Source organism: Brachypodium distachyon, chromosome 3, assembly GCF_000005505.3.
Source record: "Brachypodium distachyon strain Bd21 chromosome 3, Brachypodium_distachyon_v3.0, whole genome shotgun sequence".
NCBI classification, from domain to species: domain Eukaryota; kingdom Viridiplantae; phylum Streptophyta; class Magnoliopsida; order Poales; family Poaceae; genus Brachypodium; species Brachypodium distachyon.
The window spans coordinates 38,933,659-38,957,708 of NC_016133.3; the positions used below are offsets into that span (position 1 = coordinate 38,933,659).

At 42.4% G+C, this 24,050-nt stretch overlaps 4 protein-coding genes across 7 annotated transcripts; 1 reads left to right on the plus strand and 3 right to left on the minus strand.

Annotated features, from left to right (window-relative positions):
- Positions 1-1,264: 1,264 nt before the first annotated feature.
- On the plus strand, positions 1,265-8,650 carry LOC100840130 (kinetochore protein ndc80-like; the record flags this gene model as incomplete). The annotated part of the gene is given in 5 exon segments (XM_014900547.2): positions 1,265-1,535; positions 1,538-2,420; positions 4,719-4,965; positions 7,992-8,138; positions 8,230-8,650. Coding segments are annotated over 5 exon segments (1,734 nt in total), but the record flags the coding sequence as incomplete, so codon positions are not given.
- A 190-nt stretch (positions 8,651-8,840) lies between these two features.
- Positions 8,841-13,175, minus strand: LOC100840437 (AP2-like ethylene-responsive transcription factor At1g16060). Of its 2 annotated transcripts, XM_024461849.1 has the most exons (8): positions 12,542-13,175; positions 12,385-12,393; positions 12,165-12,253; positions 11,573-11,646; positions 11,364-11,414; positions 11,133-11,209; positions 10,565-10,636; positions 8,841-9,753 (listed from the first exon to the last, which is right to left on the minus strand). In XM_024461849.1, exons 1-8 carry the CDS (start codon positions 12,762-12,764, stop codon positions 9,140-9,142), a joined length of 1,209 nt encoding a protein of 402 aa, XP_024317617.1. In that variant the 5' UTR covers positions 12,765-13,175; the 3' UTR covers positions 8,841-9,139. The 2 variants fall into 2 exon arrangements, with proteins under 2 accessions (XP_024317617.1, XP_003572236.1); XM_003572188.4 differs by lacking the exon at positions 10,565-10,636 and having other exon boundaries at positions 12,542-13,169.
- A 2,159-nt stretch (positions 13,176-15,334) lies between these two features.
- On the minus strand, positions 15,335-20,010 carry LOC100831266 (myosin-binding protein 3). 3 transcript variants are annotated; one of them, XM_024462382.1, is made up of 6 exons: positions 19,875-20,010; positions 19,640-19,747; positions 19,407-19,512; positions 18,687-18,750; positions 16,556-17,950; positions 15,335-15,922 (listed from the first exon to the last, which is right to left on the minus strand). In XM_024462382.1, the coding sequence occupies exons 5-6, from the start codon at positions 17,894-17,896 to the stop codon at positions 15,899-15,901; spliced, it is 1,365 nt and encodes a 454-aa protein (XP_024318150.1). In that variant the 5' UTR covers positions 17,897-17,950; positions 18,687-18,750; positions 19,407-19,512; positions 19,640-19,747; positions 19,875-20,010; the 3' UTR covers positions 15,335-15,898. The 3 variants fall into 3 exon arrangements, with proteins under 3 accessions (XP_024318150.1, XP_010235162.1, XP_024318151.1); XM_010236860.2 differs by lacking the exon at positions 19,875-20,010 and having other exon boundaries at positions 19,640-19,866; XM_024462383.1 differs by lacking the exon at positions 19,875-20,010 and having other exon boundaries at positions 16,556-17,955; positions 19,640-19,866.
- A 16-nt stretch (positions 20,011-20,026) lies between these two features.
- On the minus strand, positions 20,027-23,160 carry LOC100831571 (calcineurin subunit B). Its single transcript, XM_003574484.4, has 6 exons — positions 22,956-23,160; positions 22,721-22,845; positions 22,368-22,464; positions 22,160-22,269; positions 21,294-21,368; positions 20,027-20,242 (listed from the first exon to the last, which is right to left on the minus strand). The coding sequence occupies exons 1-6, from the start codon at positions 23,023-23,025 to the stop codon at positions 20,192-20,194; spliced, it is 528 nt and encodes a 175-aa protein (XP_003574532.1). The 5' UTR covers positions 23,026-23,160; the 3' UTR covers positions 20,027-20,191.
- Between the last annotated feature and the right edge of the window lie 890 nt (positions 23,161-24,050).

Here is a 24,050-nt window from a genome sequence, read left to right on the forward strand (position 1 = left end):
CTCATAGAATTTTTTAATGAACCACACAAATTTTCTACTTATGAAAATTTGAATCATAAAATAAATAAGTGTCGCCCGCGCATTTGCACGGGCCAATCTGCTAGTTGTTCCAAGAATGAGAAACTAATACGGACGTTTCTGCTCTTTGCTCTCAAATGCTCACTCCGTCCCAACTGCAGGACATATAATTTTTGTTAACTGTCATTTTTAAAATTTGATCTAAACTTATAGCAAAAATTAACAAGATATACATTGTCAAACAACTATCCTCGAGGAAAAATTTAATCACAAATAAAATTGTCTATATATACAGCTACTCACAGTAAATCGACAGTCACCGTGACTCCGTGAGCAGCAGCAAAGTGTTCCGTAAAAGAGTCCACCTTCAGCGGCTGTTGAATTAGCTTCAGAAAGAGTGTTCTTACTTTCGTGATTATAATAAGAATCCAACGGGCCTGCTCTTAAAGCCCAGCACGAAAGGAGAAAGTGGGGCGTTGCCTCCTGAAATCACATAGATTTCAGAAAAAAAATCAGACAAATAAATGATAATTTCCATTTATTTTGGTACTTTTCATTACTTTTCAGTATTTTTGTTTTAGTACTTTCCGGTACTTGCTATTTTTACACCGTTGGATCAATTAGGTTGGACGGTTTCTAAAATCGTCAACCATCGTAAAACTTGTAATGGTTCTAATGATATTCGTTCGACATCGTATATGTTGATAGTTTTTGGTATAGGCCCTAAAATTTGATCTGTTTTTATGACAATGTAGACACGAGATTTATCTATTGTGTAAAAATAATAATTAATATTTGATTTTTCTATCGAGAAAGAGGTAAAAAAGTGCTAGCAGCTGCGTTTGAGCATTCACGGCTGTTTTGTTTTGTTTATCTTTGTATATGTCGATTTCCAACGGGATGGTTGTGACATTTAAATGATGAATAAGTTGTATATCTTTTTCAAAATATTGACTTTCAAAATTCTCATATGGATGTATCTTTTTATTTTCGAGAATATATTCCAATCTAGCCCGATTGGAATGTATCTTTTTAGTACAGGCAAAATTGGACTGCGGGTTTATATCTGAAAAAAGTAATTGGGCTGCGTCTGAAGGATAATTTTCGTTCCAGTTGCTCCCACGACGATCCATCAACCTGAGGTGGCCTTTGGACCTCCAAGATAGGCCCAGCCTACTGCAGCCCACACAAAGGCAAGTCCAGGTCTCCAGGATTTGCCCACAGCCGAGCCTACAGCCCCACATGAACCCGCACTTCTCAAATCGCCAAACCCCAACTCCGATACCCAAAATGCGGCGCGGCGGGCCGCCACCCGAAGTCCTCCCTGGCGCCCTCCGCCGCGGTTGACCGCACCCCGATGATGGACCAGCCCTTCTACCCCCGGAACCTCGACCACGCCTTCTCCCGCCGCGACTCCGACGCCTTCAGCATCTGCAGAAGCCGCCCTTCCTCCATCGGCACGGCTCCCGCCCATGCCGCCCCCATCACCAACCTCTCTGACCGAAGCTCCCAGGCCGCGCCCTCCGCGTCGTCAACGCCTACCTCGGCCCCACCATCCACCTCCGCGCGCCTCTCCCCGCCGCTCGCGACATCCTTGCCGCCATTCGCCACTTCCTGGAGCGCCTCCAGTACCCCGTCCAGACCTCCCTGGAGGAAGACCTCCTCATCCTCCTTCGCCTCCTCGCCTGCCCCTACAAGGCTCCCGGGACCCCGCACTCCTGGCCGCCCCTCCTATCCGTCCTCTACTGGCTCACCCTTCTCTGTCGCGTCGCTGACAACCTCGACGCATCCTCTTCCCCCTCCGCCGCGACCTCCAATGACCTCATGCTCTACATCACGGAGAGCTACAATCTATTTCTCACAGCCGACGATGATGCCGTCGCCTCTCTCGACGAGGAGTACATGTCGAAGGCCAGTGTCCAAACCGATGCGTTCGCTGTGGCCGTTCAGGCACTGGAGAAGGAGGTTGAGGATCTAGAAGCGAAGCGGAGTAAGCAAACCTCAGAGCCTTCACTTCGGATGGTGCTGGAGGAGAAGAAGGAAGCATTCACTGCGGATGTTCAGAAGTTTGATGCCGTGGTGAAGAGCTGGTCCACCAAGATCAAAGAGAAGGAAGAATCGTTGGTGGTCTTGGAGAAGGAGCTGGAGGCGAAGGTGATGAATGGCCAGCACATGTTGGCTGAGAATGAGGAGCTGGTGAAAAAGGTGGAGGCGCAGGTGGTAAATGTAAGGGATGCCGATAGGATGACTAGGGAGATGCAAGCAGTTGAGCATGATATTTCCAAACTGGAGAATGTGAATGCAGTGCTGGAGGAGAAGGGATGGGAACTCGAAGCGGCATTGGTCACCAAGCTTGAGGATATCGAGGGGCTTGTTGAGCAGTGCAACCAGGCCCTCAAAAAGTATGTCTTCTTCCTGGTTCTATGAATTGTTTCCATGTTCATTATTCTTGAACCATCGACTTGGTTGTTGTTTGAAGAGTACCTGGGAACCGATGCTAACCAAGTAACCATAACGCTCTTATTTGATCTGTCAAAAGATATTTAGAGATGTCCCTATCTTCTATTCTAATACTGACAGGATGCTATGATTACCACCTCTCAATATGTTTGTATTTCTTAACCTCCATAGTTCCAATTCTAGTAGTTTGCAATTTTAAAACTGTTTCTCGAGGGTTTCATATCCATAGGAATGGCTAGTTTTTATGTTGGCTCGCCAAGCCTATCACAACCCTCCTTTATCCAGGCTTGGGACCGGTATGCCTATAAAGACACATGCCTATACAGACAATTGGCGGAGTTTTAAAACTGTTTTGGCAGAATCAATTTATTTTGTTGCACTGCAATTTCGCAATGTTGAAAAATTTATTTCATAATCACTTTGCTTTGTTTAGGAGTTTTGTCACTGCAGTTTACAATCAGTTGTGCTTTAGCTTGCCATGATACTCTCTTGACTGTGCAATTGCCTTTCTCGTCAACTGTTAGACTACACTTTGTAATGTGCTCAATATATATATGTTAAGGGAAGGCCTGATTCTTATGGACTATAATTGAGATGCTGAGGTTCAATTAAGTGGACTTGTCTGTTCATCACCAATAGTTGTTCTGTCAGTTGCCTCTTGTTGAGGTCTGCACGTACACAGACTATTGTTTGATACAATGAATAACAACGTGCATAAGGCAGTCCGCTACCAGTTTACATTGTACTGAATAGAGATGGTTCCAATGTTACACATCAGAAAGTTCAGGAAAATGTAGGACACAACATGTTTTTGTCCATGATTTGCTTTGTCTTCCATTTTCCATGTGTTCTTCCTGTAGTTTAATTAACCGTCTGTAATCCCTTTACCCTCAGTGCCTTACAAGTGACAATCCCTTTATTTACCTTTTGCTGTTAAACTTAGAATCAGCAATGGGTAGACCACATTAAGAATCCTGTAAATTTCCTGAATTAAGCAAGAAGAAAGATTTAGACTGCTATTTGGTGGGGTAAGATTATAAAGCGACTGATTAATCAAGAGAAAAGAAGAGAAGATCTAGATCCCTTATCTCGTTGTGACTTAGATTGTAATACTGCAGACCAAATATAGATAGTACAGGTGTATAATTGTATAAAAAAATACATTCACATTTGATGTAGATTAATATGGATATTACTGCGATTATGTAAAAAGAACAAATACACCTATATATTCCATTGGCATTAGGGCTATATATATATATATATTTTTTTTTTGAAGTGGGCTAAAGATTACGCAGATAATAATTTTATTACAATATCACATAATTAGCTCCGGCACGCAGGAAGGAGCACAACCATGTGTAACCCCACTACTCTGCTCCCTTCAACAAAGCTGCACTAAGGAATGTGCAACCTCATTTCCCTCCCTCTGAATCTTTTGAACTTTGATGTCAGGCAAAAGAGATATGGCTGCTGAAATACCTTTACAAATCCCCCTGTAACTTGAACAACCTTCAGCTCCAGAAAGAATGACTTGGACAGGTTCCACGTAGCACCAACCTAATTCCTTCTAAACAAGCTAGCAATCTAGTCTCAGTTGCATGTGAGCATCCTTGCATCTGATTCCAAGCAGCAAGAACAGGTCGTTCATCACTATCTCTGATGATAGCCTCAAACAAGTTTTAACAGACAAAGGTTCAAAGCTAGCTTCAACATTAATTTTACACCAATCTACTGTAAAAGACACCAACTGAAAGAGGGCTCACAACCTGCCACTGGTTACTGTAACCAAGTTAATGTTCAGCTGCGAGAGTCACTTCCCTTTGATGTTGATCTGGCCATATTGCAAATAATCCACATAGCTGACAAAAGGTTGCACTGAATCTGCAATAGTAGCATAGCATCTCCGTTACATGTAGTTTCTAGCTGGAAAATCTTGAGGGAAGTTCTGCTACTTTAGTCTTGGTGATTAAGAAATATATAAAAAACAAGGGGAGAGTAATTTTTTTTATAAAAAAAACCCTGACAGGTTCTAAGTAAAATAAAGGTGTTGGTGTATGCTGTCCCTTAATTGTGTCCTGATGCTAAATTTGTTAATGGCACCGCTGAACAAAATTAAGATTAACATCTCAAAAAGAAGACCATTTTATCCTGTTTTTTTTGTTCATTGACTTCTTTTACCTCAATTTACATGTTGAGCTTCTGACCTTATTGTCAAACACTGATGTGCCATTTTGCAGGTTGAAACTCGGTATCGATTTCAAATACATGCTAAATGCAAAAGGATCTTCCCCATCTGAAGTCCTTGGTACCACCTACAAAACTGTCCTAAAGGCTGCGTTCAGTGCTCTTGCTAATGAGACTAAAAGGATATTTGCCTCAAAACATGATGAGTCAAATGATCTGCAAAAGCATTTGCAAGGAAATGCTAAAATCATAGAGGAGAAAAGGAACCATGTGACTGTTCTAGAGGCTAAAACTAATGAGGTCAGTCCATCTTATACTAAATGTCTCAACATAAAAATAAACAAAAACTTAAAGTCCGTTTTTCCCTTTGTATGTTCATGTTAACTAATTAACTCATACATATATCTTTTGGCAAAACTTATTGACAATTCTGGCCAAATGGAGGTTCTAATACCATGAGTTGATAAATTTAGCCATTAATCAAAAAATGTCATGAATTTGGTAGTCACTACAATATAGAAAATAGGTGGTGTATTATTTATGTACTGTGCATAATACAAACAGTACTCCCCATAATACTTCTTTTTAGGGAAAGACTCAAGTAACCTGTGGCAAACGGCTTACTTCTTTTATATTCCCTTCGTTCAACAATATTTGTTGTTTTGGGATTTACTTTTGACATGGTCTCCATCTTGCAACTTTGGACTATTGGTTTCCATATAAATATGTTAGTAAAAGGTTATATGATCATATTTCCTTCCCAAATCTAAAATATAATTATACTATTTTCACTCGACCAATGAACTATTTTTGCATATATTAATTGTCAAGTTATAAAGTGTTTATACTAGGATGACATCTATAGTGTATTGAAGGTAGTAATTGGTTACCATAGTCTATAGTCACACATGCTTGTTGACCTGCTTTTTATGGTAGAACAGTGCTTGCATTGCTGGTATGTTGTTTGTTTTGTTTTCAATCTTCTGCAGGATTGCATTTACCAGAGAACAGTGTTCTGAAAGGCATCACCTAGGCACGGGCCATCATCCTGTTGCCTTGCTCGTGTAATTAGCATTTAGGCCTGTCCGACTAGAGCCTAGTGCCTTGGTGAACACTGAGCAGAACTTACGAATTATGTTCCTCTGTGACCTGTTACAAGTGGTATGCTAGGCATCTACACATTCTTTTTTGTGCTGCATAAAGTGGTTGAGATGCCTGGCTCATGATAAACTTACACAGTTAGGCTCTGTTTAGAACACGGGAGGGATTTTTTTCCTGTTTCTGTGGGAGAAAATATGGTTGTCAGGGGAATGACCCCAGGTAGGGTCATGACAACACATGGTGACCGACTAAGCGAAAGCATGGCCGGCATACGTAAATAAACCGGTACTCATAAGCCGACTTTCTCACGGGCCGGCATACCAAAAGTATGCCGGCATCGCTATTTTTGTCTCATTCCAAATAGGCCCTGAGTATTTATACCCTTTACAGACTGGGCCAACCTTACTCATATTGACACTACTCGATGTGCTCCGTGTTTAGATTTTATTGTACGACAGCATACTTGGTTGCAAAGTAAGGCTGCCCTTTTGCGGTTTTGCCTACTAACAATTAGGTCTCTAATGGAGATAGATACTCAGATTAGAAAGGATGGTGCTCTGGATAAATGGGAAGGGTGATAGGCATGGAGGTATGGTTACATGCCAAAAATTCGCAAGAAGCACCACACATTTGGCTGTAAGCATCGTTGGGTGCTTACAGAATAACTACATCCATGAGGATAGCCGGACGACAGAGCGTAGGGGATTGTGCAGTAGAACATAGGTTAGATTATGAACGAGGGAGGAGATTGACATACTATTCTTATTGATTAACTTGATACTTTAATAGATTGATTAGTACATGCAGGCTCCCAGATATATAGGGAAATTACTTGCCCTCATGAAATTAAGGATATTATCTCTAAGTCTATCTATAATATCCAGTTTAAATAACATGCTGTGTTTATTTGTCTACTACCTAATATAGCCACGTACATAACATCCGCCTTTGGGATTAAAATAATTCTAACGCTCTCATTGCTTCATTGATCTCTTATTATGTAGGAAATTGCTGTTTGTGTCCATTTTATGAATTATACTGTGATGTGCTGCAATTAGACTTCAACTATGACACTATGTCATGTGTTTAGAAGAAAAATAAGATTCTTGTTTTTTATGTAGTACTCCCTCCGTTGCACTAAAACAGCGACAAGTATTTAGGAGCGGAGGGAGTATCAATCAATTGATTGCATTCTGTTTGGCACTCTTTTGGGGGACTTAAACCTGGTTCATTTGTTGGTGATTACAAACATTTACCAACCTAGACAAATACTGGGGCTTGTATTTACCTATTACCACGTTCTCAAGTTTACAGTCTAGAACAAAAGCAGTTATTCACGGTTACCACAGTTCTCAAGTTTACAGTCTAGGACACAAGCAGTTATTCACGGTAACTATTTTGTACCCTTTTGGGTAATTGTCGCAAAAGAGCGAAAGTGATCTGGGTGGCTTTTGTTATTTCCTCGATCCCTTAAATCAGATTTATTTCTTGGTGATCACACACATTTACCAACCTAGACAAGTGTTGGAGCTTGTATTTACCATACAACTCAGTTTATTTTATACTCCCTCCATCCAAACATACAAGGAAAAATTTGAGAATTGAAGAAACCAAGGACAAATTCCTCCTGAGAAAGGTGCTGAAGTCTATGAGTTTTACTCCCAAGTAAATATCCCACTAGACCAACTGCAGTGCAACATTGATTAGAGGTGCAATCAAGAATCAGTTTGGCAACGAGTAACAAGGACATGGGGACGTGTGATGGGAGTTCAAATATCAATTTGTCCTTATCTTTTTGGCTTTCTTAGATTAGGATTTGTCCTTGTATTTTTTGGATAGAGGGAGCGCTTGCCTGCAGCACAACCACAAATCACAATAATTACTTTCTACCCTTTTGTTAAATAATTGTGAAAGAGTGAAGTGGAATATTGAGTGCTTTCATTAATTCCTTCGACCAGGTACTTTATTTGGTGATTACAAACATTTGACGTGCTGGGGCCTTTATTTACAATTAGAAGTCAAGCTATATTGGAATCTTCTGCATCATAATTACAATAATTAGTTTGTAGCCTTCTAATAGGTGCAAAAGAGTGGACTGTTTTTTTATATATTTTCCTGTTTACATTTCATAATCACAATAATTAGTTTGTAGCCTTCTAATAGGCGCAAAAGAGTGAACCGGGGTATTTTATTTTTCCTGTTTACATTTCTGTTTCTGTTCCCAGGTTATTGCTCAATTGGATTCACTGGATCTTGAAATTGGAAATCATGTTTCAAGCTGCACTGCTGAGTCTAGAAAGATGAAAGATGAGTTAGAGGAAAAAGAAGATCACTTGAGTACGGTTGAAAAGGAGGCAGACACATTTTTAAAGGTACTTTTTATGTTTTTCTATGTAGTTTCATTCTGTTCCTGTGGCATGAAACATGGGCAATCGGATGACTTACAACAATGTGATTCGACAGAATTCTGAACAAAGTTTCCAAGATGTATCACGACAAACCGATGAAGAAACTCAGATATGTGCAAGTGAATTGCTGATACTTATCGATTCCATTACAGTTTATAAAGAGTTTGTAGAAACATCAATTTCTGGAATGAAGAAACGCCTTTATGAAAGCGTGGAAGACATAGCTTCTTTGACCCCTTAATATGTTCTGGAATGAAGAAATGCCTTTATGCATTTCCGTTGGATGTATCCGCTGCATGGCTAGTGGCCTCGGACCGGGCTCATTCCCTTCAACCAGCACTTTCGTGGGCATGCTTTGCGTGTGCATAACACGGTGAAGGAAATGTCAGCAGAGGTTTTGGCACAGCCTTTGCCCTATTGCTACTCCAGTATCTTACTGTAGCATGGAGCACTAATATGTTACTAGCATTATACCCCGTATACTCTCTTCTCTTTGTTTTACAGCAGCTAGTTATAGCAAAGATATAAACATCTATTATACCCAAATCAATATAGTACTACATAAACATATATCATAATGGACAACACAGCGACAACTAGGAACGGCGGGAGTATATCATAATGGATCCAGTGATCTTGATTTGACACTGCAAATGTTGAACGAACTTTTAATAAAAAAGATTTCGAACTATATATATTTCGATAGAAGAATTAACCTCCTGACTTGCATTCTTACATTTCAACGATGGACGGACCGTTCTATAATCTGTGCAAACTTCTCCCAATAGTATTATCTCCAACCTAGCTGAAAAATCATGCGAGGCAACTGAGCCTAAGCTAGGCAAGGACAGCGAAGGAACCAGATATACCCTAATCCTCTGCTCCTGCAAGTTAATCACTCGAGCTTTTCCCTCTCTTCTTTAGCATCTACGAATACAACAAATTAAACAAGGAATTTCTCAAAATCAAACGTCCAGCAGCTCGAACTGGAACATGGGCGCGGCGTAGGCGCTCAGGTCCCCGAACAAGAAGGTGTCCACCTCCGCGCAGCCGTCCTCGCACCCGAAGTACGTCTGCACGTCGTCCGGGAAGCTGCACCGCGCCGCCGCAGCCGAAGCGCCGTATTCCTGCTGCTGCTGCTTCTGCTGGGTCTCCGGCGGCGAGTGCGAGGGCGAGGGCGGGGAAGGGGAACAGGAAGACGAAGACCAAGACGGCGGGGGGGAGCCGGCGGCGCTGCTCTCGGAAGTCGACGCGGCCATCGCGCTCGCGGCCCCTGATCCCTCGATCACCTCCTTGAGCCTCGGCGACAGCAGCAGCAGGCCGAGCGCGGACGACGTGGACGGCGGCGTCGTCGCCTGGGACGGGAGCAGAAATTGGCCGTCGTCGTCGTCGCCGGCCATGGCTTCCTCGAGGTCGACGGTTGGGTTCGTTAGGGGTGTGATGATGTTGTCGCCGAGGTCGCGGCAGAGGCGGCGGTGCCAGTCGATGTAGCGGCTGACGTCGAAGTTGGTGACGGCGTTGAGCCCGCGGTGCTCGATCGCCGCGATGTCGTACGCCATGGCCGCCTCCTCCTGCGTCCCTGCTCCCACACCACAAGCAAGAACAACACCGTCAGTGGTTAAAAATGGGAGATGAATTGTGACATTCAGTAATGGCAAAAACGGCGCGGTAGATGGCAAAAAACAAGCGCATCCCTTTCCCTGCTGGAACTGGAACTGAGCCAATCTCTCTTGTCGGCTGTCGCTTGTTTTCTTGTTGGTCGCTACGCCTGCGTGCCATTGCCAGGCTTAACTGTGCTGCTCGAGCTAGTGGCTCAGGAGGCGCCGAACTCCTCTGCTCCACGGAGTACGGACAGTCCCTCCCATGTGCTTGTCCTAATTTCCCAACCTAGCTAGTCCAATAAGGCGCGAAAACCTCTTCAACAGCCCCCAAAAGAACAAGCAAATGAATGCCTGACGTGACAGATCAAGCCATCTACTACCAAAGGAGCAATCTGATCGTTGGGGCATCAAAATCGGTTCAGTTCTGAAAACAGTGCTGTAACAGGGGGAACACCGGTTTTTTCGGTTGGGAATTTATACGGTTGCCGGAAATGTAGGTATACATGAGTTCTTCAGACAATGATGTAAGTACAGACGCGTCACTAGTCTGGTGCTCCCAAATTTTTGCATTTAGCATGAGCGTCCGTCCTAATCAGTATACGTACAACGGGACCGCCTCTGCCAAATCCATCTGCCTGGGGGCCTTTGGCATGATCGTACGGAAATGTATTTCTGTGGCATTCGGAGGAACAGGGCCTACCAGTGCAGCCTACATCAGACACACTTGGCATGTGTCGCTTTTTTTGTGATAAATCTTATCCTCAAAACGATTTTGGGCTTGGCATTTACCTCCAAATTCGAAAACATGGCCAGCGTGTAGGTAAACTCGATCTTGTTCCGCCGATGAAGCGAGCAGTGTTACTGCACTTAAAAAGGGAAGAACAGTCTTCGTAAATTTCCTCCAGAATTCCCATGTTTCGTAGGAGCATACTCAAATTTGGCTATATTTTTAAAAATTATTTTGTCTGAGCTTTGGAGATAGTGAATTTCATGTTTGCTTCTGGATTCGGTGACATTATTGCCCAAAACAATTATGTTTTTCACACTCTGATTCACTGCATGATAATGCCCATTTACCACTCTAAAGCCAACACATAAGCAGCATTAGTTCTGGAATGATTGAGCGCATGTTATTTTTGGAAAAGAAGAAGAAGAATAGAATGAGTGCAAAGCGAATCATCACTAACTCTTCTACCAGCTTCATGGCTAACGCCTATAGATCACAAGAGAAATGCCACCAATCTAACAACGACACAAAGGGCTTACCTTTTGATAACTCATGGCGACTCAGCTAAGGAGAATATATCCATGCATGGAAGAAAAGCTGTCTTAACTCTTTAAGAAAGGAGTAACTTACCATATGTGCCCAGGTAGAGATACTTGTTGCCGTAGACACGCCCAATCCTCGCCTCCCATTTGCCGTTGTGGTGATGCCTGCAGAAACCAGCTCCAAAATTTAACTTCCATGCATTCACACGTAACTAAACTATGCAAGTTTCTGCAGTGTACGTCTTTGGCCTCTAGAGACTTCTATGCAAGAATCTGAAAAGGTTCAGCAGAAATCTGGAGCCTTCAAGACCAGCACTACCTTGCGACGCCTCTGTACTTGGACACCCCTCTTGAGAAGCCAGTGCTTTTCCTGCGCCAAAATAGAAATAACAAGTGTGATCCCAAATCCTGAACGTCATCAGATTGGACCTTGTGTGGCGTGGCATTTGTCGAAATGTTGAGTCAATTCAGTAAGTAAGTAAGTAAGTAAGTAGTATTTTCGAGAAAAAAAACAGTAAGTAGTAGTACCTCCGGAGGGATCCGATGTATTCTTCCCTGGACTGCCCCTCCATTTCTTTCCACTCTTCGTCGTAGTTAGACAACTGACAAAAAAGTAGAAGAATCTTTCTCAAAAGTGTAATCAACAAATCTGACAAAGTACAGTTCTTTTTTACCAAAAAAATAACAATTAGACAAGCTACAGAGTACTATCCATCATCCCTGTGCAATCCCGCGGCTAGGTAAATAAATTCGCATTTCCATCAGAGTTTATTTTTAATTTATTTCAGGTTTATGTTACATCATAATACTAGGTAAATAGTATATTTCTTTCACAGATTTAACAAAGTCATAAGTACATGATGTAAACTAACACACAAGTCATGGCACTATGATGTAACTAACACATGCACCGTTATAGCTTAGCTTGGACCAACGAGCTGCACACTCTTCTTGACTGGACCAGCAAGTCCAGCACCACACTTCTTTTGTTGAGAAAAAGTCCATCAAGAAGAGGCTGGCTACCGAGATGTTTCCGCATTCCTCTCGTCCTAGGCATGGCGGCACCCCGGCCGCATCAACGAATTACATTAATAAGTAAGATTTGGATGGGACGCCGTACCGGGAAGTTGAGGACGGTGTCGCGGCCCCAGTACTTCAACGCCGCCAGGTCGTAGGCGCGCGCCGCCGCTTCCTCGCCGCCGTACGCCCCTGCAAAAACACACCAAAGAGTTGTTCTTAGTTACTCAATCCTTCTTCCCCACCATGCCAAGACCACGCACGTACGTACGGTCTGATCGGCTGAGGCCTGAGAGAGAACTGAAAGGGACGGAAGAACTCACCGAGATAAACTGCGCAGGCGCGTGCCGAGGATTAATTAATCCGATCGATCACCGAGAACAAACCGGAAATTAACAGGGAAATCGAGGTTAGCGAATTGGCTAACTAATTTCAGTTAGATGAATGAATCGTCCTCCATGAACTGCATGCGTAGCGTACCTTGCCTGCCCTTCTTCTTCCTCTGCGACTGGGTCCAGGTGTTCTTGTCCCACAGGTGCGCCTCGAACCGCCCCGTCCACCGGTGCCGCGTGACGCCGCGGTACGCCGAGGTGCGGCGCGAGGGGCTCTCCCGCCGCGGCACGCTCTTCCGCGTCCGCTTCGGCTTCGTCAATTGGACGGCGGCGGCATCGGTGCCGGCGCTGTCCGTGCGTTGCTTGGCCATTGCAGGGGAGGAGCAAGACAGAAGCAGAGGAATACTGAGTCCTTGTACTAGTGAAGCCAATTAAGCTGGCGGACAATGGTAGGCAGGGAGAGCTTTAAAGCGAGAAAAGACGCGGCTGGAGAGTGTTCGGGAGAGGGACAGAGCGCGGGCGGGGCGGCAAGCAAAATTGGTTGGATCCGGCGGCACCGAGTTGAATGCAAGCCAAGCGTGCCAAATGTGCTGGGAAGAGGAAGAGAACCGAGAGAGAGAGATTGAGGAAGAGGGAGACGGTGGAGTGGTCGTCAGCCGGCTGTGGGCTGCTGAGCTGAGGTTCCTTTGTCCTCTACTTCTCTCTCTGTGTGGATTTTAACTCTGGCCGTGGCCGCCGGCTTCGTCTCGTTGCAAGTCACTGCGGGGGGCGCCGTGGGCGTGGACATGTGGTGGCACTGGCGTTCGCGAGACCTACAAATTTCGGTGCTGGCTCCCCGCCGTCTCGCTTCAGCTGCTACATATGGGTAGGTCCCATGTTACAAAAATTACCATATGTTGCAATATTTCAAATTGATAATCAAATGCATTTGGAAGAAATTGAAAGACAAATATACAAATGAATAGTGTCAAATGCATTTGTTTCTTTCGCTGCTACCAAAATGCAATTGAGTTTGGACTTGAAATGTCGCACATATGTACTCCCTCCGTTCCTAAATACTTGTCGTGGTTTTAGTGCAACATGACGAGTATTTAGAAACGGAGGAAGTAGTTTTATGAGTATTTTTTGAACCTTTTTCGATTGAGTTTGCATAGTTTGCACCGGAGAGGTGATTTTCAGCGGATACGCCGCATGCTTGTAATGCAAAATTTCACAAAAAGATTTGTTCTTTTCGTTCAAGAATTGCGAAAAATTCTGTATTTCAGACAGAACAGACTGGTTTGTATTAACTATGAACCGTCTGTTCTAGATCCAACGCCGAGAATCACTGAAAAGCAAGGGAATTTTGGCCCCGAGCGAGACACCCTCCATCTTATTTTCCTGATGACGACAAAGCATGGATTTGACTTCTGCAAAGTAAAGGGGGTGGATAAAAACAATGCTTCCAGTATTATGTTATCTCCCTCTTTTCTTCTCTGTCAGCACATGTAATGTTGGTGATCCTCTTCATTGGAACTTTCATCTGTCCGCTTCATTCCATAACAGCTCCACTTACCCAACAATGCACCTGTTCTGAACTACTCCTGTACTGTACTAGATTGCTGCATTAACTGCTATTTTACGCCAAGAAATCTTACTAACCGAAAACTGAAATGAGATCATCTTCTGCACTCTTTTTGAATAATGAACCTAAGGATAACTGTGCTGTCATTATCCATTCTGCACCGGAGTACTTGCTGTACTTCTGAATTGGTACCAAACCATTTGGCATTTGCGGTACAGTACTCACAAGGTATTTAACTGTTGGTCAAGCAAGAGCGCGAGGCCAATTACTGCTTGCTGCTTAGGATCGCAACAGCCCACAGTGCGGTGCCAATTACTGCTCCCGTGCTCCGGGTCGAAAGACCAGTGGGAAAATCATGCTGAATTCATATTTGGCATGCGCTGTATAGATGCCAGTAGTACCATTTTTCCTGACTGAGAGATCATGCATTCGTGCGAGCTATATGAATTCTGAAAGTAGCTCGTTTCAGAATTTTTTTTTTTTTTTTTGCGGAATGTTTCTCTTTGAAAAATTTAGGTCTGCCCAGTTGACAGCGCCAAGCATCTGTTTTTTTATGTTCAACAAGTATTGACGAATGACTATGTTGCTTGTTCAAAAAATAGAAAGGAAATCAAGAAAAAAAAATGTGCATACAAGAACGAGACAGTGTAGAGAGGAAGTGATGTCGGTAACCTCCGGCTGTCCTAAAGTGGACTGTGGAGTCGTCTCTTTCTCATGGTCAACGTCTCACTCAATCTGTGCACCATTGATTCTGTTCTTGCACGCACTTTTGGACGGGTCGCACTTCAGTCATCCAGCATGAAGCTGCACGAGTAGAGAGAAGAAAAGATTGGAGGTTTTCTACAAAAAAGAAAGAGAGGAAGAGACGTAGAGTTGCAATTCTCTCCTGATGCTTCCTTTTGCGGCACAATTTATGGCAGGCTCGACCAACCTCCAACAAATTTTGGCCGTCAGTAGGAGAAACTTGTACTGAAATTCAGAAGGCAGTAACTAACGTCTAACGAACACGAACTAGTGCTGGACTGCTCTAGTCGGCTGTATGACTGGTCTACTTTGGATCCTTTTTGGTGTAGCCAACAGATGTTGACACGGAGAGAACTGGCGTCTTTCCTGGACCAGTTCCAGTTTCAGGTACCGGACAGAACAAGTACACAACCGCCTTACTACTACTATCGCACGGCTGCAACACCGAACAGCAAGTGCAAAAAGATGCTGTGGCCTGTGGGTGTGTGACTTGGTCAATTCAACCTTGTACCACAACAATGAACATCCGGGAGCAAACAAATTTAGCATACTTTTGCTGTCCTTGCTAAGTATTGGTTCCTGCTATCACAACGATTCATGGAGAACTTTTAGTGTATCTTCAGATGCTCATCATTGAAGAAAGAGAAGCCAGCAGGACCAGGCGTGCCGCTTGGTGCCTTGGCCTAGGTCTTTTGGTTTCTTCAAGACATGAATCTCTCTGGAATTTTACAGGGATCAATACTGTTGTTATAAGTTACAGGAGTTGTACATAATTCCCGTCTGTTAGCCCATGACCAGAGTGCTTCGGTCGTGCCTTGATTCAATCCAAGGTTCCTACAAATCTGAAACGACCAAAACATACATTACACCGGGTGCCCCGGAAGTGGGCTCAGGTCAGCCGGACCAATGCCCACATTTCTTCAAAAAATGAGTTTGTAGGTGACGTGTTTCAGATAGCGGTTACAGACAAACGATACGAATGGAATTTGCGCTGAGCTCTCCTCAGGTTGCATCTCGCTGCACTGATGATTTTGATGTGATGGAGGAGATGAGATACCTAGATACCAAAATTTGTCTTTGCTCCGAGATCGCCTTGAAAAGCAAGCAGGTATTATGACAAACCTTCAAGCTACAGCAGGACTCGAATCATTGGAGATGGCCTCACGGTCTCCTTCAGATGGCTATAGCCCAACTGGACTATATGGAGAAGGACAGCGCCGCCTGTGAATATATTCATGGTTAGAGGAGGCAAACTTCATACTTGAAAACATGGTCGCCAATGTGTTGAACCAAAATTCTCCCCATGTCTGTTACTTTCTGAGGATTATTCACTCTTTTCTTTTTCTTTTTTTGAATGGAAATTGTAAGAGACCCCTACAGCATAAATAGTAACCTAAATTCGCATCTGTGAGGACTTGAACCCATGTGTTGAGATTGTACATCTACTCCCCCAACATTTCACAATTCACTCTTTCTGTCCTATAACCAGATGGTAAACTGACAGTGAATTGTGAAATGTTTAATACGGAGTATACGTTAGGATCACTAGGCATTCTAAAATTTGTGGCACAAAATTTAACAGTGAAGGTAAAAGAAGGAATGCTGGCTGCAGGGATCATTGCAGATTAATGTAGTGTAAAAACACTGATGGTAATTGTTAGATTTACTAATGTGAACTAAACTGCCAGTTCAGTTTAGTTCCTGCTTATTTCCCTTCAAGACAACGATAAAAATTTAGTCTCTGCAATTAATCAAGACTGAAACTACAAAACTAGACCTGAATAATGCAATATTTTCTAAGAAATTTCGACAGAAATGATATCGTATTAAATATGAAAGGTACAAGAGAAGTACCTCCATGACAGAATCTAACGACTGCTCATTTCGAGGGGTCTCCTGTGAACTTGAAGGCCTCATATGTGCTTCTATCATGTTAAGCTGCTCGTATACCTCCTTCAGCATTATTATCTGCTCCTTACTTTTCCTAGGTTCATTTAGCTCAATCATCTTTTCACTCTGAACGCGCTTCAGCCTTGACCTTGTTCTCTCAATTCCAGCCCGTGGTGTGGAATTTCCCATAGTGCGTGGTGTGGAATTTCCCGCAGCTCGTGGTGTGGAATTTCCCGCGCTTACACGGACATGTCTGTCGACGTTGTTCATGGAGCCAACTTTTCGAGTTGCTGCAAACTTGGTAACACGTTTATCTTTCAGAACAACCGCGGGAGACAATTCAGATTCTTCTCTTTTGATGCCATTTTCAGTACATGAGGGATCTGGCGCCTTGCTTTGTTCTGGAGCTTTGAGTGTGTCAACATCACCTGTACGTTGAGCTGCAATTTTATCCACTTCATTGTCAGAGCGTGAAGTCCTGGGTGGATCACGACGCAGCTTGTCTTCCGCATCTTCCCCAATCCGTGTTTCTCTTTGACTACATACATCTGTCTGATGATTCACCATTACGGACGGGGAACAACCTGAAGACTCTTCCGATGGATAAGAGTTCTGCAAACTACCACTGCTTGAAGACTTCGATTCTTCTCTACACTTCTCGGTGCTGTCTATATGAGTTGACAAGCTTTCCTTGGGCTTTATGTCCTTCAAGTCGGTACCATCGCCTGAAACTTGTTCCAGTTCATTTTCACTAGAATTGTGCATGTAAACACCTAGCCTGCTCTTTGGCGATTGAATCGCTCCATCGTTTTTGTTGTCCATTTCAGAAGGCTTATTCAACTGCAAAATTGGCAGTGAGAAATTCCTTTTGATGTTATAACAAAGATTCTCTACACCTTTGCTTTCAAACAAAGGGATATTTTTGGCTATTGTCTCGTCCGAAATATCACAATCATCAATGCCAACATCCAGTAACCTTTGTTTATACACCTGCAGTTGATTCCTCAGATAATAGATCTCCAGTTCCTTCTGCTGCATGACTTCCTTCACAATCTCCATAGCCCTGTCATTATGAATCATCCTTTCCTCAGCTATTCTTTTATACTGCCATGCTTCCATCCTCTCCGCCTCCTTTTCTTTCTGAAGCTTCCGAATCATTGACAGTGCTGCACTTGCAGCAGTTGCTGAAGCTTCTTTTTCCTCTTCTAGCTCCTTGAATAGCTTTTTCATCATAATATACTGTGCGAATATTGCTCTCTGTAATTGAGCACTTTCATTCTCTGCCATCTTGGCGAAAGGCTCCATTAGTATTTATCGTCTAGTATTCACCTTAGAATAGGCTTAATTCATCTGTTCAACCTGCACTTTAGCAAAACTAATCTTTATTTTCTGAAAGATGTATAGCCCCTATGGTTGTGGAATAATTCATGCACCTTTTATAAGGACCTTATTCAATAAATATTCTCCATGATCAGGGTTGGAAATCAATAACATTTGATTTTAAAGCATAAACTGGTTCCAGAGAAGCTATATTATAGTACAGTACCGCCAAATCAATAAGTTATAAATGCATAACCATCTCTATCAGTCCTTTCCAGTAGTTTGATTTGATTATTGTATGCATTAGCAGAGAATAATGACAATGTGTGAACTCAGGATGTGTATAATATGGATTCTCCAGAAAATTTTGTCATATCGAACAGATGCATGATCAATATGCAATGGTAGTACAATACTAACTTCAATCCAGATTGTTGTATCATCAAATAGTTAATAATAAATCCTCCACAACATTCATATGCGTGGCCATAGTCTGGAGAAATATGTTGGTAGGAAGATTACTGATCATGTAATTGAATATTGAAGTGCCTTTGATTAAGTTATGTACATGTCATCATAAATGTAAATTTTATGAGAAACTTTCAAATACCAAAAATAACACATGAGGTAGAATCATACATGATTCTGAAGCTAAATTTTATCCTACCAAGATGAGCAGTGAAAGAGATAATATGTGGCATTGAATCCTACATGTTGAATTTTAAAAGGAAAACACGGGCCAATTAGAACAACAAATAAAAAGGTATAGTCTTACCACAAGGATGAAAATCTCACGGCCCACATTTTATTTTCTCTCACAGAATCAGCTAGCTTGTAGCCTGTAGACAGAATCGCAGATATAATGTGAGATGCAAAACAGGCTCTAAAACTAGGTAATACAGGATGCATGTTGATAAATTGTAGCGATGGCACCGCATGGTTATTTCCATGAATCCACAGATGGTAGCTACCTTTCCTACCTATAATTTGGACATGCCTAATCAAGTGCTTTTGAATAGGCCAAAGAAGATGACAAAAATCCAACGAAATTGTGGTACCACGAACCATGCCCTTCAGGAAGACGCTAAAAACTGAGTTGTGGGATTGAGGAATAGAAATTGAAGTAAATGTCTCTGACTGGGTATCACCCAAGAAAACAATATAGGTTTAATAAATAAAAGCTAGTTAGATGTCAAAGTAATACAGAAAGCCGGAAATAATAAACCAAACATCTGAAACGAGTGGCCTGAAGAAAGATGCTACAAATTATGAACGCAAGAATTCATATTGACTGAGGATTATGATACAACTTGTTGTCAACATTTTTCATTGTCACACAAGAGATCGTGGCATTGAGAGATTTTCTGGAGACAAATTAATTCTACTTGCTGAGCTCAAAATGCCAGGTAAGAGATAACTGGATTACCGGATGAAGAAAACAAACATTGAAAAACCAAGAACAAATTGGAATGCATGAAGTCATGGCCAAACTCACCAAAATCTGACCCCGGTGAGGTAAAGATGCTCCTCTGGCTAAACTCCAATGGCTCTGCCGTTCCTTCCCGGGTGGGAGGGAGAATTGCAGGTGACTAGCATAACGTCTAATAATAGGACAAAACATTAGAGGCCACCTCTTAAGAGGGAGAAAAACAAGACGCTGTGCTTTATTTTTGGAAGGGGATTTGGAGGCTATCTGAGTTCTGAACAGCCACCATTTTTACTCCGTACCAGTCTTGTCTAGAATTTCCTCTTTATCCTTTCAACGGAAATGTGATCTTCTAAAAGTTAAATCTTCATCACTGTTCCTCGAAGATAGCGCTATTTTGATTAGAGATCCTGACCCAGAGAGATAGAGATGTAGACATCATTTAAGAACAAAACTAGCTTTTGGTTGATTTTAACAATTTAAGCACTTATTCCTCGCAAAAAAAAAACAATTTAAGCACTTATAAATAATTGCTACTTTTTTTGTGGCAGATATTAACACTTTGTATGCTGCCTTGAATATGTCCAAATGCTGGGCTGTTTGGGAGTGAACCATAGGGTAGTAACGGTACCTGAAAGAGCACAGGAGCCATAAATAAGAGGAAAACACCCGCATGGCACACAAAGAGGTTTATTAAACCCCAAAACCAAATAACAAAGACATAAAGTACATAGGTTTCCTTAATTACAGCTTCATTCACAATATGAAGTACAATGATCTAAATAGTTCGGCAGCTTAAGCTACATAAATTAACATACAATGACAGGAAACATCACAATAACACAAGTATTTTTTTAGTCAATAGGTACTTCAACCTCCATCTTGAGATCAGAATTGCCAAGAATCTGAAAGTGAAAACAAGTTTGATGGGTTACAAAGGTCGCCTTCCCAGCTAAAATAAAGTAACACGAAGGTGCAGTAATAACTTTGAGCGTGCCATTTGAAGAGAGCACACGAGTGTTTGAAATGCAATAATATACAAAAGGTATAAAAAAGCATAGTCACTAGTTTACTACTCCCTCCGATCCATAATAAGTGTCTCAGACTTAGTACAACTTTGTACTAAGTTAGTACAAAATCCGAGACACTTATTATGGATCCGAGGGAGTACATATATTTTATAATATAACATGGGATGGGAAGTATGTGTCTAGCCTTGTCATTTCTTGGCTGTTTCATTCATTGGTCGATTTACAGTACCGACCTGTAAAGTACTGCTGTAAATATTTGGCAAAAAGGCTGGAGAGAATGTTTAATGTGCATGTGGTCACAACCTATCCCATGGCTTGTCATATGATAATGGCATACCATACTTAACTCTGGTTATAAATAGATAGATAAATGGACAAAGAATGTTATCCCAATTTGTTATTGTTTACCAATGGATTTTAACTGCGAAGTTTTATGAGTTTGTCCAACCAATGTAGTTGTGATCAAGTTCAGCTTCCTAGAGCCAAGGTATAAACCATTTCACTGGAAATCACCACATGAGACCGTTGGTCAAGAGAACCTGGTCCAGATAATTTTGAAGCTATGATGTAAATTCCAGTGAAGTGGTGACTGATCTACAACCAAGGGTATAGTGGCACAGTTAACTTTCAATAAAACCACCATCAACATGGCATGGTTAACTTTTTTATTAAACCATCAACATACTCAAAGTTCAACCAGTAAATTGAAATGATTCCAAGATCTTTCTACTGTGAGAATAAACTTAAGCCAGTTTATCAAACCATATTATTCTTTCAGAAATAAAAAAACATTTCTCAGATGCGCCAAGTATGTGCAGTGTGCATGCTGCTAAAGTGCTAGTGTATGTGAACATGACATCTTTCCTATGTTAAGGGTTGAGACACATCTAAATAAAAAGTGGTACATTGGACCATTAGAGCTTACCTTCATGAAATCTGTTAGAGTGAAATGTGAATCTTTTGTATAGCCAGCTTCTTCTAACACATGAGTCAGAACTTTCTGATAAGGCATACACGAAATGCCATCATGCCAGCACAGAAGAAGAAAAAAAACCATAAGAAAAACATTAATATTGAAACCAAAATTACATAAATAAACCTAAACCATATTCAAAATGTAAATTCTGAAAGCTCAACTGGCTATTGTACTGCCATGGAATGGAAATATTGTTGATAGCTATGTCAGGCCGAATAACTTCACCTTAAGACAGTAAATCATGGCCTCATGCATGATGGACATGTATGAAACACAAAAAAAGCCTTGATGGTTGTTAATAATAAGTAAATTGCGGAAAAGGCTGGACAGAACCATAGTTACAAGGAAAATGATATCCAGAAGTACTAAGTTTTTGACATAAATGCCATTATGAATTATTAGAGATTAACTCACAGGTAGAATTCTCAATTGATTTCCACCAATCAGCCAACCAAGCATGCATAAATTTACTATTATGGCATATATCGGTAGATTTTCCTGGAAATTAGAGAGTGCTGGAACGATCAGACAGTTATGGCCGCATAACTACTTCCAGGAACCACATGAGGTGTCCCTTTTAACAGCAGTCCAGTTGCAAGAACATAATCCCTATGGCGCCACAGCCTATATTGACATAAATGAAATCTGAGAAAGAATGTCTTGGAATTATCACAGGATGAAAGCAAGTTGGGGATACTGAAATTTATCATTAGCAGATGTAAACAGTTGTTTCTGCATTTATTTGATGATATGGTCCAGACATTCCATCATGTGTCATAAAACAAGAAGGCACCAGGAAATCCTAAAGCACAAACCTGCCGTTGTTGCTCAGTCATAAAAGAACCCGTCAGATCTCGCAATATGCTCAAGATATCATCAAATGCAACCTTCCCATTGCAGTCAGTGTCATAGACCCTGAAAATAACTGCAAAGAACACAAACAAACTTTAAAAAAAATTAAGAGAATATCTAAACAGAAGGAGAACGAAAGTTAGCAGAAAAGTTTAACAAACAAGCACCCACATTCAATCTTGTTCTGCAGGCTTGTGTGGGGACTGAACGCCGACAAGAATGCCACAAATTCCTTGAAGTTCAGCCCATCCAGCATCCTCAGGAGCCTCTGACAGAGATATCACATCAAGCACGTAAGGTTTCTCAGTCTAATTGTATCCCATGATTCAGTTCTTTTAGCAGATCCCACATTACCAATTCAACATAACCTAACACCACCCACTTAAATCGCACAATTCTGTTCACAATTCTCAGGACTGAACTGAACATGATATGTACACAGGTAACCACCCACCCCGATGAAAGGCAAAACCGAGAAAATTGTAAGAAAACGGTAGTGATCTGATGTGTCGCTAGGGGCTAACCTGGGAGAGAGGGTTGACGGCGAACTCGGGGACCGTCATGAACTCGTCGGCAGAGACGAAGCCGCCGCCGTTGCGGTCGAGCTGGCAGAACCGGTGGTACAACGACACGATCTCCTGCTGCGAGACTAGCGGCCACCATCGCGGAGCGGCAGATCGGATCAGAGAGCAACCGCTCGTCAGCATCCACGGGTAAGGAATGAGATTGTCAGTCGGAATCAGCAGCAAACTAACTCACAGGCGTGGCTGCAGTGGTCCTGGACCTCCTCGATGTCGTACTGGGTGAGCATGGAGGAGGTGCTCCCCATCTCGGCCGGGGTGGAGCGTCGGAGATGCAGCGGCGGTGCTGGGCAGAGGGCCACGGCGGCGCTAGGGTTGCTGAGCTCAATTTGAGGGGATTTTTGGTAAAATGGCCGGACTTAGTTTTGCTTTTTGCCCGGAAGCCCCTGTTTGCTTCGGGATTGTTAAATTTGCTCATCTATCAAAAAAATGAAAATTGGGTAGCCAAAATTTTGGTTTAAGTTGGGCGCAATTTTGGCAAAAGTTGTGAAGGAATTGTGTGGACGGGTGATGGACAAAAATTCATAGTCAACTAATTTTTTGGCAACAAACCAATTGAGAATCAAATTTGCATTGGTTGTCAAAATTTTGACAGGACAAGTTTGGTCACAAACCAAACATGCCAAAAGGGAGTGTGAGATTGACCCTAACTTTGTTTGGGCAACATCATAAAACGAACCTCCCCGCGAGGCTGCGATCACCTGAGCTGGACCAACTCAAAAGAGTGCTTGCTATCCATATCTTTCCGTCTTGTCGAACCAACCCAAAAGAAAAGATTCCTTGATCGATGAATGCCAGGATGGGCCGCTGCAGTATGCCGTGTGCCAAACTTTTTTTCTTTTTGAAAGATTTGTGCCAAACTATAGATTAGCAACAGCTTCCCTTATTAAGAACATGCAAGTACTATCGGACAAAAATACGTCGTAAACAATGGTGGATCAGTCGTCCTAGTCCTAGCGGTCGAATTAACGGACTGCTCACATATAGTTAACCGAGATTTCCATGAGGCTAGCCAACCCCGACCTAGTAAATTAAGAAGCATCTGGCTCCATGAGAAAGCACCGACTTGGTGCTTGAAGATCACGCACCGATTATGCGCAGTCTCAAGCTAAGTCGCCACGACCACCAGATAGCTCTCGCCGTCTCCATTGGAAGAGCGCGCGGCCACATTTTAGCTTCTAGCGGCGACGATGGTGCGAGGCCGAATATGTAGAGTGTACGGAGTTAAGGCATTCTTTGGTTTGCATTTGGATCGCTTCCGGTGCCGTCATCA